General features: G+C 41.4%; 1 protein-coding gene across 1 annotated transcript in view; it reads right to left on the reverse strand.

Annotated features, from left to right (window-relative positions):
• Nucleotides 1–13,187, reverse strand: part of LIN7A (lin-7 homolog A, crumbs cell polarity complex component) — a 155,978-nt gene extending 142,791 nt beyond the window's left edge. The window contains exon 1 of the mRNA XM_061415627.1: nucleotides 12,576–13,187. Coding sequence (XP_061271611.1) covers nucleotides 12,576–12,657 — 82 coding nt within the window. The 5' untranslated portion in view covers nucleotides 12,658–13,187. The remainder of the gene's footprint in view (nucleotides 1–12,575) is intronic.
• Nucleotides 13,188–16,433: the final 3,246 nt, after the last annotated feature.

A 16,433-nucleotide genomic window follows, 5' to 3' on the forward strand; every position in this document is an offset into this window, starting at 1 on the left:
TTATCACTTTTTCAGCTCCCTCTGTGAGCCTGTCAACACTCCAAGTCTGTAAAGAAGTTTCACCTGTGCATGACAGATCAGTGAAAGAAAATCCGAATGTCACAGTCATTATCTCTTGGTTCATTGGCACAGCATGGAAAGAAGGACCAGAATGTGGCTAGTACTTTCTTATAATTTCATATTTGGCATTCTCATCTTTTGTACTAAGAAAGTAATAAACATGATTAAGAGTAAGCACAACCGTGTATGAAACCCGTGCTCTTTTCAAATAATTGTGCTAGACTTTTAAAATATATCACAATTAGTCTTTACCAACATCAGTATATGTCCCTTCTGTAAGCTTTGACTTTCCCTTCTGTCTGGACAACAGAGTCTCCTGGTGGTACCTCCTATCCGTCTGTCTGCTCTTTGAAGCCTCTGCAAGCACCTCTGTGCCTGCCATGCCTTACAAGTTCAAGTTTCCCAAGGCTTGTTACAGACCCTGTTATAGGCCTGTGTACTTGCTCTCTACAGTGTATCACAGTGATTAAGCTCAAGGCCTCAATATCAACCAGCCTGAGTTCCAATCCCTTTATTTAGCCTTTTTCTGCCTCAATTCCTACGTCTTCAAAATACTAATAGCACCGACACCAGAGGTTTGTCTTCAGGACTGACTGAAGTCAAATATGAGAACCTCTTAAGCACAATGCCTGGTGTGCAGTAAATACTCAATATGTGTGAGCTGTTGCTAAAATACTCAAATTATGTTATCATAAATTATCTGATAATGTCTATCTTCCCTGGGCTGCACGCTTTACCCCTAGCCTTGGACTCTGTGCCTGGCACATGGCAGATTCTCCTTCTGTCTTGCATGGCTAAGAGAGGGAAGAACCAAAGGAATGCATCACCATACAAAGTGGGCATCGCTATTGCTATATTAAGGATGAAAGAAATAGAATGCGGAGAAAGTAAGCAGCATTCTAAGCTCCCACAGATAGTAAGTGGCAGAACTGCAATTCAAATCCATATCTGTCTAAATCTGAAGCTTGTGCACTTCACATTTATTGCACTGGGAAAAATCCATGCCCTGGGGAGAAGGGGATGGGGAATAATCAATCAATATTGAGCAGCTTATTTAATAGTATGAACTTGGCAGTGTTCTAAGCACTTAAATACATTTTCTCATTTTTACAGTAAATTTAGGAGGAAGAGACTACTATTATTTGTAACTTTATAGATGAAAAGTAAAGGAAAGAGAGAAGATTTTAACAGGCTAAGGTTACAGAGCAAAGGAAGGGGCAGGTAGAGGTAGGATTTGAACCCAGATGTCTGGATCTAGCGCTCACACCCCTGACTGGCACCTGTATGCCTCTCTCAGCATCATGGGATGCTTCACAATTAAACTGCACTAAACAAGAGTTAGAGTCACTCTTGGTTATATATTCCACAGTCAACTGTTTAATTATTTATTTTTAACTTTTTAAAAATAGCCTATTGGAGTACAGCTGATTAACAAAGTGTTGATAGGTTCAGGTGAACAGCAAAGGGACTCGCCCATACATGTACATATATCCATTCTCCTCCAAATTCCCCTCCCATCCAGGCTGTCACATACTATTGAGCAGAGTTTCATGTGCTATACAGTGGGACCTTGTTGGTTATCCATTTTAAACACAGCACTGCATACCTGTCCAACCCAAACTTCCTAACTATCCCTTCATCCCATTCTTCTCCCCTGGAAACCATAAGTTTGTTCTCTGAGTCTGTGAATCTGTTTTTGTTTTATAAATAAGTGCATTTGTATCATTTCTTTTGAGTTTCCACCTATAAGGGATGTCATACGATACTTCTCCTTCTCTATCTGACTTCACTCAGTATGACAATCTCATGGTCCATCCATGTTAGTACACTTTTGATATCTGCAGATAAATAGAATAAAATAAAACCCCCAAACATCTACATAAATTCTGGTCCATGTCCTTAACAATTACTGAATCTTAAAAGTCCATCTATAACAACTTTTCCAATTTGTCATTCAACTTTTGCCTGTACTTTTCCAGTAATCCAGTAATAGGATGTTCATGAATTCCCGGAAGGCACCTGTTCTAATTTTAAACAGAATGAATGCAGGAAATTTTTTCTTGAATAAAAATTCTGTCATCCTGTATCCTTTGGTAACTTACCTAGGTTTATCCCCTGAAGCTATGTGGTATTTGAATGAAAAAAAAATTAATTTATTCAGCACACCTTTGAGCACTTATCTTTCAGGTACTGTGATAGGCAATGCATACACAAAGATGAATATAAATAACTTATGCTGCTAGGGTGACAGTAGTGTAAATGAAATTTTTCTATATTGTGTGGTACAGTTATGAAAAAATAATGTAACAGAAGCATCAAGAAAGAAGTGATTTGGGGAAAGAGGTAGCTGACACATTAGTAATTGTACAGGAAACTTTTTATTTTGACCTCCAGGCATCTCCAAGTGCTCCTTGCTTCTACAGAATACCAAAATAAACATGGTCTCTGCCTCTTAAGTGAATAATGCAAAGAAATAAGCAAAACAATGGAACGGGAAAGACTAGTGATCTCTTCAAGAAAATTAGAGATACTAAGGGAACATTTCACGCAAAAATGGGTACAATAAAGGAAAGAAATGGTAAGGACCTAACAGAAGTAGAAGAGATTAAGAAGAGGTGGCAAGAATACATAGGAGAACTGTACAAAAAAGTCTCAATGACCAACACAACTACAATGGTGTGTTACTCACCTAAAGTCAGACATCCTGGAGTGTGAAGTCAAGTGGGCCTTAGGATGCATTACTATGAACAAAGATAGTGGAGGTGCTAGAATACCAGCTGAACGATTTCAAATCTTAAACATGATGCTGTTACAGTGATGCACTCAATATGCCAGTACATTTGGAAAACTCAGCAATGACCACAGGACTGGAAAAGGTCCATTTTCATTCCAATCCCAAAGAAGGGCAATGCCAAAAAATGTACAAACCACCATACAATTGTATTCATTTCCCATGCTAGCAAGGTAATACTCAAAATCCTTCAAGCTAGGCTTCAACAATATGTGAACTGAGAACTTCCAGATGTACAAGCTGGATTCAGATGAGGCAGAGGAACCAGAGATCAAATTGGCAACATCTGTTGGATCATAGAAAAAGCAAGAGAATTTCAGAAAAACATTCACCACCTCATTGACTACACTAAAGCCTGTAACTGCGTGGATCACAACAAACTGTGGAAAAGTCTTCAAGAGACAGAAATACCAGACCACCTTATCTGCCTCCTGAGAAACCTGTATGCAGGTCAAGAAGCAAGAGTCAGAATCAGACATGGAACAACAGACTGGTTCCAAATAGGAAAAGGAGTTCGTCAAGGCTGTATATTGTCACCCTGTTTATTTAGCTTATATGCAGAGTACATCATGAGAAACGCTGGACTGGAAGAAACACAAACTGGAATCAAGATTGCCGGGAGAAATATCAATAAGCTCAGAAATGTAGATGATACCGCCCTTATGGCAGAAAGGGAAGAAGAACTAAAGAGCTTCTTGACGAAGGTGAAAGTGAAAAAGCTGGCTTAAAACTCAACATTCAAAAAATGAAGGTCATGGCATCCAGTCCCATCGCTTCATGGAAATAGGGAAAAAATGGAAACAGTGACAGACTATTTTCTTAAAATCACTGTGGACAGTGACTGCAGCCATGAAAAGAAAAGATGCTTGCTCCTTGGAAGAAAAGCTGTGACAAATCTAGACAGCATATTAGAAAGCAGAGACATCACTTTTCCAACAAAGGTCCATATAGTCAAAGCTATGGTTTTTCCAATAGTCATACAGATGTGAGAGTTGGACCATAGAGAAGGTTGAGTGCTGAAGAATTGATGCTTTTGAAATACTGTGGCACTGAAGAAGACTCTTGAGAGTCCCTTGGACAGTCAGGAGATCAAACCCGTCAATCCTAACGGAAATCAACCCTGAATATTCATTGGAAGGACTGATGCTGAAGCGGAAACTCCAATACGTTGGCCACATGATGAGAAGAACCGATTCATTGTAAATAAGACCTTGATGCTGGGAAAGACTGAGGGCATGAGGAGAAAGGGGTGACAGAGGATGGGATGGCTGGATGGCATCACTGACTCAATGGATATGAGTTTGCGCAAACTCCAGGAGATAGCATGGAGACCATCCACGGACAGGGAAGCCTGGCGTGTTGTAGTCCATGGAAAGATTAGGAAACGACTCAGCAACTGAACAGCAACTGCCTCTTGGTACCGTATGCTTGAAGATAACAAACCTTATCTGGCCCTGCCTCCTGGCAGTATGGCAGGAGTACAGTTGACCCTCCATATTTGGGGGTTCAGCATCTGCGGATTCAGCTGGGTTGAGTCACAGATGGGTTGCTTGAATCTCGGAATGCAGAACATAAGGGCCTAAGGATACAAATGATCAACTGTACCACACCTTTTTATATAAGGGGCTAGAGCACCCAAGGATTTTGTTATCTGCAGGCAGTCCTGGAACCAATGCCCTGCGGATATCAAAGGATGCCTTTCTGGACTTTGAGGACTCAGAAAAAATAACTATCATTGTTAAATGGTTCCCATGTGTCAGGCCTATTTTAAGTATTTTGCACATATTAACTCATTTAAAGTCCATCTAACTTGAGTTTAAATATTATTGCCATTTGTAATTCCCATTACCCTATCCCCTTCCCTTCTTTTGGTGAAAGATGATTCTTGGATAGAAAAAAAAAAAAAAAAACTAGATCATAATTAAATTTCGTTAACTATCACCACAATAGGCAAGTAAACAAAAAGAGCAGAACCAGTTGGACTTGAAAGAGCTACTGTGTTTCTAGAGGAACTTGAAAGTGAAAGTGAAGTCACTCAGTCACGTCCGACTCTTTGCAACCCCATGGACAGTAGCCTGCACCAGGCTCCTCCGTCCATGGGATTTTCTAGGCAAGAGTAGTGGAGTGGGTTGCCATTTCCTTCTCCAAGGGATCTTCCCAACCCAGGGATCGAACCCAGGTCTCCCGCATTATAGACAGATACTTTACCAACTGAGCCACCAGGGAAGTGACCACCAGTTTAATTTAGAAGCCCTTGTTTTCCAAGATAGATACCATCTGAGTATAACTTCAGTTTAAGTTTCAATTCAGCATAACTTTTTTCAAGTAGTCTTTGGGCATATTTACTTTTAATAGGCAAATCTTCAAATTCAGCTAGCACATTAGGTAGTAAAACTCAGTCATGGAGAATAAAAAACAACTCTATCACCTAGACCAGAGTTACCTTTGGCAACACTGATGTAATCAACACGACTTAAAGGTTGTCTTTTCATTTGCCAACCCAGAGTCATTTCAAATTAAAGCCATTCTAACTTGTTTATCAGGACACAGCTCTATCATTCATCCACTTGTGGTTAAAAGAAAAATAAGGCAGTATAGTTTACATGTGTGTTTGGGGTTGAGGGTAGGGGAAGAGGTGGATTCTGCTTGGCTCTCATCCTGTCTCTTTTTGTAACCTTTTCAGTTGTCTTCTGGCATTAACTTCTCTGGTTCAATTAACAAGTTAAGATGGCAGGTGGATGTCGGCAATGGAAGTAGGGCTACAAGCCTCAACACTGGTAACTCACATCCCTTCTTGGCCCTGGAGAGCATTCCACATTTAGGTCTGCTACACACACACACACACACACACACAGCAACATGATTAAGGATGATAGCTACCACTTTTACGTTATTACAGGTTGGAAGGCTTTTTTTTTTTTTTTTTTTAGCATTAAGAATGACTCTAAGCTAGCTAGTCCAACTAAGTCAATTTCATTCATCCATTTATTCAATCAATCAATATGAAGAGTGCACCAACCATGTACCAGACGATGCATTGAGCTCTATTCAAACAAATTCAGGATAGTCTCTGACCTAATGAAGACTTCATCCCAACAGACAAGTGTCAGAACTAAGTAAAGAGCTTTCTCCAAGAGAAAGCTTAGAATAGCGCCCCTAAAACTCAGTATATATCTTCCAATTTGATACTACTCTCCAAATATTCTCTATTCCCTAATAAATAGCTAAACTCTACCTAGAAATTCTGAAAAAGTACTCCAAAAGCTAAAGCATTGCTTTCATAAATGACCAGCGTGCACCAAATACACCTCAGAGCTTAGATGGCTGGTGTAGGAAACTAGAAGGTATGCACCAAATTTCTGTCTCTTTTTCTGGGAGTTTGATCCTTAATTTTCAATTTCAATTCTAAAACTCTCATTAAATGGAAAATACCTTTTTCAATAATCAAGACTTTTTAGAAGTTTGGTCCCTTCTCTTTCCAACTTTTCATATCAGACAAAAAGAAAAGATGAATATGACACAATTCTGCTTCCTGGAAAATATTCTCTAAGTATAGTGGAAAAAGAAACTCAAATATTGATTTCCAAAGAAAATTCAATACATGTATATATTTAAAGTGTTTAGTGAAACTTATGGAAAACAGGAGAAAGAGTGCAAATACTTAATGTTTGTAGACTAAAATATACCTGGCTGTAAAAAGATTTTAGGACAAGAGTCAGAAAATATAGTTAAACCCTCTTTCTGTCCTCCCCACCACGACTATCAGGACATACAACCTTAAAACAACATAAAGCCTAGTTTAATTTTTACTTTCCTTCTTCCTTAATCTCTCCTCATACTAAATAAATAAAAAACAAAGAGAGAAAGAGAAGAGGAAAGTCCACTGGACTGTGAACAAAAGTAATTTTCAGGCAAATACAGATTTTATATAAACTGGTGAATATAGCTGATTAGAAAATCTATAGGTTGCCCAAGGCTTGAATTGGGAAATACATAAAGTAATAAGCTCTGCTTGCCTTGGAAAGGGAAAAGGGAAGAGAGAAAAAGTTTAATGTATCACAAATTTTATGAAAAGTATGGCACTCATGGGATTTTCATTTGCAGTCAACTTTTGCGCTCATTTCCTTTTCATGAGGTTGAAACCCACAAAATAAAAGCTCTTGGTTTTCTATTAGAATTTTTAAAGGGCAAAAGTTTTAATTTCTTACAGTAAAAACACATCAAAATTTGTTTAATCAATATTTTAGATTACAACTTATTTTAGAATTCAAGAAATCAAGATTTACATTTACATTTTTGCAAGGTGTCCAAGTTGAATTTAACTCACAGAAAAGTTTGGTGGCTGTAACACCAGCATTTTATTTTATACTGGTGCCTAAATGCAGACTGTAAACCATTGATCATGTTATAAGGTCTCAAGTATTGAATATTACACAACTTCAATTACTCTTGGAAACTATTTTAATTATCCATTTTTCTCCAAGAGTTCATTTTTTGAGTCTTCTTTATAAGTCATGTAAACACTTCCTTATAAGTCATGATTAAAAAAAAATTCTGCTTAAAAATAAGGGTAAAAAGATAAGCTGAAGTAAAATTTTGAAGAATTCCATTGTATTATCTTTTCTGACCTTGAGATGGAAAGTGAAGGAGAGTTAGAGCTACTGGACTTAAGAAAAGTGCCTGAATCCATGCAATTCTTAAGACAGTGAAGTATTCCTATGTTCTTTGCTATGATGGTATTAAGTACATGGATTGGACACTGCTTTATTCCCTTGATTTTAGTTGAAGGTCATTCCTGGTGTAGAGATTAAGATCTGGTCAAAGGTGTAGGAATTACACTGAACATTATTCTGGAAGAGACTATTCACACTAATCTCCTTATCAGCATCTTCTCTTTGCCACAAGGGTAAATTACAGCTACTACTTTCTACATCACAGTCTAATATAAAATATTACACTGAAAATGAATATATCTCATCACCACTTGGGTTCCACATGTAAATCTACATATAGTGACATGTACATTATAATGTTCAGGATATCTTTGAAAGTCTAATTATAATATACAGTGCTTTAGTCTAGCAATAAGAAGCAACCAGTTGCTCTATAGATTTTCTTGGTATCAGAGAAGGCAATGGCAACCCATTCCAGTGTTCTTGCCTGTAGAATCCCATGGACGGGGGAGCCCAGTGGTCTGCAGTCCATGGGGTCACTAGGAGTCGAACACAACTGAGCAACTTCATTTTCACTTTTCACTTTCATGCATTGGAGAAGGAAATGGCAACCCACTCCAGTGTTCTTGCCTGGAGGTATACTTATAACCAAATGCCTACTCCAAATACATCCTTAGTGTTGTTATTTCTTGGTGGTTTTTCTTTCCGATCATTTGCTTGGTTATAGATGTACTCATGGGATGGTGGCCAAGTTGAAGATGTAGAACTGCTCTTTCATGTATTCTTTGCTCTATTCATAATGTTTTTCCTAAGGGTCTTATTAACACATCAGAACGCAGATTAGATTTTACTTTCTCAGTGAGCCATCTAAGTAGGTCCTTCCTCATTATTCTCTATCTTTGTGTCATGTTCATTGTTTTCCGAGCACGTCATATTTTCAACTAACCTAAAATCCTAATTATAAATTACATCATCTGGCCCCTGGCCAGTTCACAAACCCTTTGCTGGGTTTTTTTTGGGGCTTTTTGCCACTCTTCCCTGTGTTCACATTTTCACACTGACTTTCTTGATGCTCCCAGGACGCACGCGTGAGGTCCTTCTCTCGAGCACATTCCTCCAGATATCTGTAAATTTTGCTTCCTTACTTTCCTCAGGTCTCTCCTCCCATGGCACCAATTCTTGACTATCAAGTTTCAAGTAGCACCACATCTGTCTCTTTGACCCAGTCTTAGTTCTTCTCACCAGCACTCATATACCTATGTGTTCAGTGTGTGGCTCTCATTGGTATGTCAACTCCATTAGCCTTTATCTACTTTGTTCATTAGGACCACCACATTGCTTACAACAGTGCTTTCCAAAAGGCTGACACTCAATACTTAGTTGTGGAATGAACGAATTTCTTACTGATATTTTTCTGTGACTAGATTCTTAAAGACCATAAAAGCAGAAACTTTGTCTCTGGCATTCCTGTAACATCTTGTATACAGAAGGTGATAAATGAATATTTATTCAATGAATGAATGAATGATTTACATGAGCATGGGTGTGTGTGTTAAATCTCTTTCCCTCCTTAGATTCTAACTACCATGAAGACCATGAGGTAGTCTGTTCAGCTCACCAATATGCAGCAATCCCACAGTAGGGTCTGATTTGCTGTAAGTACTCAATGAGTAATCCTAAGGACAGGGGCAAGGAGGAACAGGAACTTACTATGACCAAAGCCACCAAGAGGCCCCCACAGAGTTAATCTGAGGTCTTAGTCGCAGAAGGAAAAGAGTTTAGGATATACACAGAGCAGTGAAAATGTGAAGCCATCCTGTTTGCCCTTTCAGGGGCCATCCAGGTTCCGGCAAAGGCTTGCTTCCAGCACAAGACCCAGGAAGCTAGTGCAGACTACTGAGCTTTACTTTCAGATGATATCTTTGGAATTCTGGGGGTGTTCCATCTTAATTTCAAGCTCTAGCTGTGATCTGATTGCTTAAAACTGCTGCCCTAAAGATTCCAGATGAATCCGTGGATAATGCCAAAGGGCATCAAACAAGAAAAATTAGATTTTAGCATAAAATCTCCCATTGACTAGCAGAGTAACCTTGAAAACATCTCTTTATCATTGCTTCTTTCATGTTTTTCACCTGAAAAATGAAGATGCTAGAAAAGAACCTGCAGAATACACATGGATTATGTATTTGGGTTTGCTTGATAAGATGCCTAGGAAGGGGGCTTTATAAGGCATCTTCTTCTCTTTCTCTCCTTCGCCCACCTGCCATGACCCTCCTTGCTCAATAATCACAGAGCTCTGGTTGCTGATGGAAATCTGTCAAGAGCATGGGAGGAAAGAAAGCTTAAGAATCATTGGCCTGTGTTCTCCCTGCCTTTCTTCCCAGGGTTAAAATGTTGTGAATCTATGACCTGTACTTTTCTGTTCACTATGAAATCCCTGTATTTTAACAGTGCTTAAATTGTTGCAATCCTTTAGTTCACGTACATTAATTTTTTTTTTTTTTTCTACTGTGATCAGGGACTATGGAAGGCTTTGAGAATGCAGAGATGAATTTAGAAATGGTCCCTTCCCTCAGGGAGTTCCGTTCGAAAGGAGATAGATGCAACAGTTTGAGAAATGCTTGGATGAGGCCAAAGTAGTGGGTGACCTCAGAGCATGTCAAAGAACACCTGGAAGAGGTGGGCGAGGAAGTCATCTGTGAAATCCTCCAGTAGGTGACCAGAAACTGAGTCCTAATTTTAATTCACCAAATTCTAGGCTCTTAGAGTTGCACATTGTCTGAATCCTTCACCCCAAACTCCTTATGTGCCAAAAAGGAAAACTGCTCCCCAAAGAGGTGGACCAACTCCTCCAAAGTAAGTATCAGAGTTACGCCCAGGAACCAGATAATTACTATCTTTTCCGAGATTTTTTTACTTTTTGTAAGAAATTTCTCATCAGTTTATTTTATCAATTTTATTATATAATTAATAATCATACTTTAAAACAACTTAGAGGGGAAATTATGGATATGTATTGACTTCATACACAGTAATGACGTCAATAACCCACCATCCATAAATTACAAGACCTCAAAGTAAGCTGCTGGTGAATTTATTCCGATATATTCAGTCTCACCCAACTTGTCTCTTGAGCTTCTGAATCACAACTGGGAAGGACAGGTACTGTCTGGCTGTGAACAAGAACAAACTCTAAGAACAGATCTTAATCTGATTGCACTTCCCCTCCACAATTGATCAGGCATTTAAGGTAAGCCCTTCAAAGTGAAATGTTTTTAGTAGTAGTAGTAGTATATAAAATTGCTCGGGTACGCAATTTTCTTGGAGTTTGCTTGCTTCCCCCCCCCCCCTTTCTTTCCTAATGTAGTCGTTTTACTTGGGATGTTTAAAAACGGTGATATAGGAATGGGACAATATAAGATCTCATTACATTAAAACAGAAATACTTGGGAGTCCATAATTTCTAATAGCTTGCCATCTGTTAGGTTCTTAGAGGCAGTGGGTTTATCCTGCTTAGTGGAGATGATGATACTGGGGAGAAATCATGGATTATGCAATAGATTTCTGAACTCTTTAATTATATTATTAATTTACTAGCTGGCAAACCAACGTTTCCCAACATAAAGTCAATTATTTTTTGTCTTTCAACTCGTACCCCGAGTAAGGTTGCTATGGGCACCACATAACATTTCTTCTGGCGCCAACAGATTGCGTTAAAGTCACCCCACAATCTCTCCAAATTAAAAAACCTCCCTAACTTTGCACTGGCTTTTTCACTGTACTCGCAGCAGGATGCTCTTTTGCCTTGCCCCACAGTCCGGTTTAATCCTCCAGAAAGAATATTTTTAGAGGCACATCGGATTGAATCATTTTCATCTGAGCACACCATTTCCAAATGGCCGCACAGGGTCCTAAATCCGGCCGCTGCGGACCAGGACAAGCAGGTGTCCTCCGCAGCAGAGTCGTGGGACTCCTGAGCATTCATAACTGGACGTCGGAAAGCCAGAAAGAAAAGTCGAACACGCAAGGACAGGTATAACCCCGCACCCGTGCGCGGGAGAGGCCGCGATCGCAGCGAAGGATTCCATCCTTGGGCTTGGGGAGGTCCTAGAAAGGAAGCAAACGCTGCTTTCCCAGTCAAGTCAGAAAGCAGGACGCACAGGGTCGCAGGTCAGAAGTTGAATTGCAACCCAGCCTGCGCTACGTCCCAGCGCCTTCCGCAGCCCGGGTATCGCCGTGGCACCGGGCTAGGAGAGAACAAGGCTGGCTGGGGCAGGAGAAACTGTGAGTTGCCACGGCCGGAGAGCCGCCCCCGGCGAGGGCAGACGCGACCCCCGCCGCCTTCCGAGCGCGAAGCCAGGAGAGCGGGGCGCGGCTGCCGCGACACTGCGCCCCGACCCCGGCCCCGCTGCCCGCGCTTCGCTTCGCCCTTTCCACGGAGGGCAGCTCCCAGCCGCCGCAGCCCAGCCGCCGTACGCCCCGGCACCGGCCGCCCGGGGGTACGCCTGGCCCGCTCCCGGGAGGCTGCCGGGGTCTCCGCAGCCGGACCGACCCTCGCCCCCCGGCGCCGGGACAAACTTCCTTCGTCCTGGGCCCCCAGCCGCGCAGGCTGCCAGGCGGCTCCCTCTGCAGGCTTCCCTGGGCTCCGGCTGCAGGCGCCCTCGCCCGGCAGTGCGAGATTTCCTCCCTGCCCCTCTCCAACCCCGAGCCCCGGGCGAGCGCCTAGCGGTCCCCGCGCCTCCGCTCCAACAAAGCCGGCGGCCGGGAGGCGAGCCGCCGAGGGGCTGAGAGGGGCGCCGTGGGCTGCAAGAGCCCCGCAGAGGCATCCCTGGGCCGGGCGATGGTAGCGCGAAGGGGCAGCGGGGACGTGGCGGGCGAGAAAGGGGAAGAAAGTGTCCTGCTCTCGGCGCGAAAGCCCTCTCCCAGGCTGATCCTCGCTGCCCTGCTCCCCCTGCCCGAGCGCTGCCTGGCGGTCCGGGTGGGAGTTGGCGGCGCCAGAGGAGGAGGCTGGCGGGGGACGCAGCGGCCTGAAGGGCGAGCCGCTCCCTTACCTCTGTCCAGAGTGAGCGGCTGGACCACTGTCAATGTCGCCATGTCTGCCGTGGGAGCCGAAGTGACGCTCGGCTTCAGCATCAGCAACCGCTTGTAGTGAGAAAAAGAGGAGGAGACTGGGGGCGGGGGTGGTGAGGGAAGACGGAAAGGAGGGGGAGGAGGGAAGGTGGTGGTGGTGGTGGTGGAGGAGAAGAGAGCCTGGGTGGGTTGGCAGCCAGATGGAGACGCAACTGTTCCGCGGCGGGCAGACCTTCAGATGCGGCGTGAAGCTGAGCAGGTATGGGAGAGCGAATGCCTCGCTGGCTCTGGGAAGGAACTTTGCTGTTCGACCCGAGGAGCGCCGGATGGGTGTAGCTAGTGTGTTGCTTTCTTTCAACTTTCCACTCGAATAAAATGGTCACGGCGTGCGGGCATTCAGGGGAAAGGAGAAGAATGAAAGGGGATAGAGGGGAGGGAGGCAGAGAGATGTTTTTTTTTTTTTTAATTAAGAGAGTTTGTCAATCCTCTAGTTGTAATCGAGGGGATGTAATCCCATCCCCCTAGAGAGAAAATGCTTCTAGTTCAGAAATGTTGGGTTTTAATTGTGATTGCTGTTAATTTCTGTTAAAGTTTATTTTGGAACGTTGACTCTTAAGAGTACACAAGATAACTGACGTAAAACCAGGGTTCCATCACCACTAGGTCTCCATTAAGGACCTGAGTATATTGCCTAGAAAACAACTTATTTTACAAGTAAACTTCTTTAAAATGGTTTTAAATTAAAAATCGCAAAGAGAAGTTTCTATCACAAAGTTTGAAAGACACGTACCTAGCACTTTTCCAGCTTGTTCTATAGCCAGTGGTTACTCAGAGTTGCCGCTTGCTGGTTAATTAAAATATTTGACAGGAATTGGGGAATTCAGTACAGTCCCTGCCTTCCAGTAGCCAGCTATCTAGTGGGAGAGGATGCTTTTAAAAGGGTGACTTTAGAGTCAATCAAGATTCAATGACTAGAACTTTCAAATATTGGTTGTGACCCCTTCACCTAACAGATTGCTTTCACTGTCTTGCCACATAGGGACTCTCATTTTGATCAAGAAACTAAGATATAGATATCTTATGTAACCAAAATGGTGATGACTATGAGTTCAGGATTGGAAATAACAAAGCTGCCTCCTTCCCTGTCCTTATGACAGGGCAGAATTGTTTTGGCTAGCAGTATACTCCTGAAGACAGACACTGTTTTACAGCAAAATATTTGCACATAATCTACATCATTGTCTTCTGATTACAATATGGATGGTTTCTGAAGACCTTTCCCATCTCATGGTTTATGTTTGAAAAAACAAACAAACAAGATTTCACGAGTGATTTGAGAAAGTCAAAGATGATTGGTCAAACCCTAACAGACCTTAAAGACATACCTAAAATAATAGTTCTTGCTTATAATAGCGTGCTTATATTTTCATTTAGTGTCTAGAAAGAACCCTGATCTTGAAATTCAAGTCTTAGTTATATGCTCTCCAGAAACCACATAATCTCTCACTGATCCCCAGTTTCTTCATCTGTCAAACAAGGACACTTTTAATCTTCAAGCTTATTGAGAGTCTGTAAAATGAGGGAATTAATTCTTGCCTGCAAGCTTACTGAGTTTTGTGAGGGTCTAATGAGATCATGCACATGTATGTGCTTTGAAAACAGTAAAATATATACAAATATATGCATACAACAAACACACATTCCACCTGAACTGTATGGCAAGCACTGTGCTAGGTGCTAGCCAAACAAAGATGAATAAGACATGGCCCTTTTTCTAGACAGTGCTCAGTACAAGTTGGGAGACAAATAATGAGCAGGCTGTGAGAATATGAGTAAGCTCTGAGCAAAAATGAGAGCAGTAAGTACTCTAAGCACCATGGAAAGGATATACTGGGAGAGAGAGAAGAAGCAACAATTCTGCCTGATTATCATTATTCACATCCCCTAAATTAAACAATAGAAAGAAGTTGAATTGTGGACAATAGCAACAGAGTATGTGGCAGGGCTTTGCACAAAATATCAAACCTCATTCAATCATTTAGGGTGAAAAGAATATACAGATCCTTTGACCACTTGAGTAGTTCTTAAAAACATATGGTATCATGAATATGTATTTGAGTGGCTTGATTCATAATTCTAAAAGCCATTTCAATGCAAATCCCAGACTGTGAAGTCCAAGAAAGTTGGCTTTTTGTCTTTTGGTTTCCTGATGTATTCTCAGCACCAAATATTTAATAGCATGTTTCTGGACTTAGGCTTTGAGCTCCCTAATTGAAAATTTATTCTACCATTCTCCCTCTGTGTTGACTCTGGAGAGTTCTTTTAAGAATTGAAAGAGAAAGTAAGAGGAAGAACAAATCACCATATATCTTTGCAAAGAGTTGGACATTTTAATTATTGTTTCTAGTAGTGGCAAATTCAATGCTTTTAGCTTATGTCTGCACAGGTGTAGAAAATGAATAGTAAATAATTTATTATCTGTTATGAAGGATGAGTAGCTACTGTCTTTCCAATAACATTTGTGAATTTCTATTTGAGATATGTATAAATGTAAAGTGAAAGTCACTCAGTCATGGAAGAAAAGCTATGACCAACCTAGACAACATATTAAAAAGCAGAGACATTACTTTGCCAACAAAGGTCCATCTAGTCAAAGCTGTGGTTTTTCCAGTAGTGAGAGTTGGATTATAAAGAAAGCTGAGCACCGAAGAATTGATGCTTTTGAACTGTGGTGTTGGAGGAGACTCTTGAGAATCCCTTAGACTGCAAGGAGATCCAACCAGTGTATCCTAAAGGAAATCAGTCCTGAATATTCATTGGAACGACTAATGCTGAAGTTGAAACTCCAATACTTTGGCCACCTGATGTGAAGAACTGACTCACTGGAAAAGACCCTGATGCTGGGAAAGATTGAAGGCAGGAGAAGGGGATGACAGAGGATAAAATGTTTTGAAGGCATCACCAACTCAATGGACATGAGTTTGAGCAAGCTCCAGGAGTTGGTGATGGACAGGTAAGCCTGGTATGCTGCAGACCATGGGATTGCAAAGAGTCGGACACGACTGAGCAACTGAACTGAACTGATTTGAGATATGTATAAACATTAAAAAAAAAGTCCTTAATCTCTTTTATTGCTTTGGTAGATAATTACCATTCTTGTGCTGTGTGCTGTGCTGTGCTTAGTCACTCAGTCGTGTCCAACTCTTTGCAAACCCATGGAATGTAGCCAGTCAGGCTCCTCTGTCCATGGGGATTCTCTAGGCAGGACTGCTGGAGTGGTTGCCATGCCCTCCTCCAGGGGATTTTCCCAACCCAGGGGTCAAACCCAGGTCTCCTGCATTGCAGGGGAATTCTTTACCGTCTGAGCCACCAGGGAAGCCATAGGTTCCTGAATAATCAGGTTGCTTGAATAACTGTCTGGATCACTCCTGTAGCAGCCACAGTGTTTCATCAAGGTCAGTACACTTGATCTAGTCAAGTATACTGAATATGCTTTGCTGATTGTGTATTAATTAGGAAATTATCAAAGACACCTGTGATTATACTTTTATCTTAGCTATTTGGTTACACAGTCAATGCACTTTTTCATTAAATTATATGTAGCATTTAATTATAAATAAATTATACATACAAATAAATTATATGTAGCATATATATACTTCTGTGGCATATTTATTTTCAATGAAATTCATTAATTCAGAAATACTTACGGAACACTTTCTGTGTGCCGGGCTTAGGGCTAGGTTGGTTTCTCTTTCCTTATCTTTTCAGCCTAGAGGATTAGGTATTATTATCCCATTTTATAGATAAATAAACTGAGACTCAGAAAGGCTAAGCAA

Source organism: Bos javanicus, chromosome 5 (genome assembly GCF_032452875.1).
Source record: "Bos javanicus breed banteng chromosome 5, ARS-OSU_banteng_1.0, whole genome shotgun sequence".
In the NCBI taxonomy this organism is placed as follows: Eukaryota; Metazoa; Chordata; class Mammalia; order Artiodactyla; family Bovidae; genus Bos; species Bos javanicus.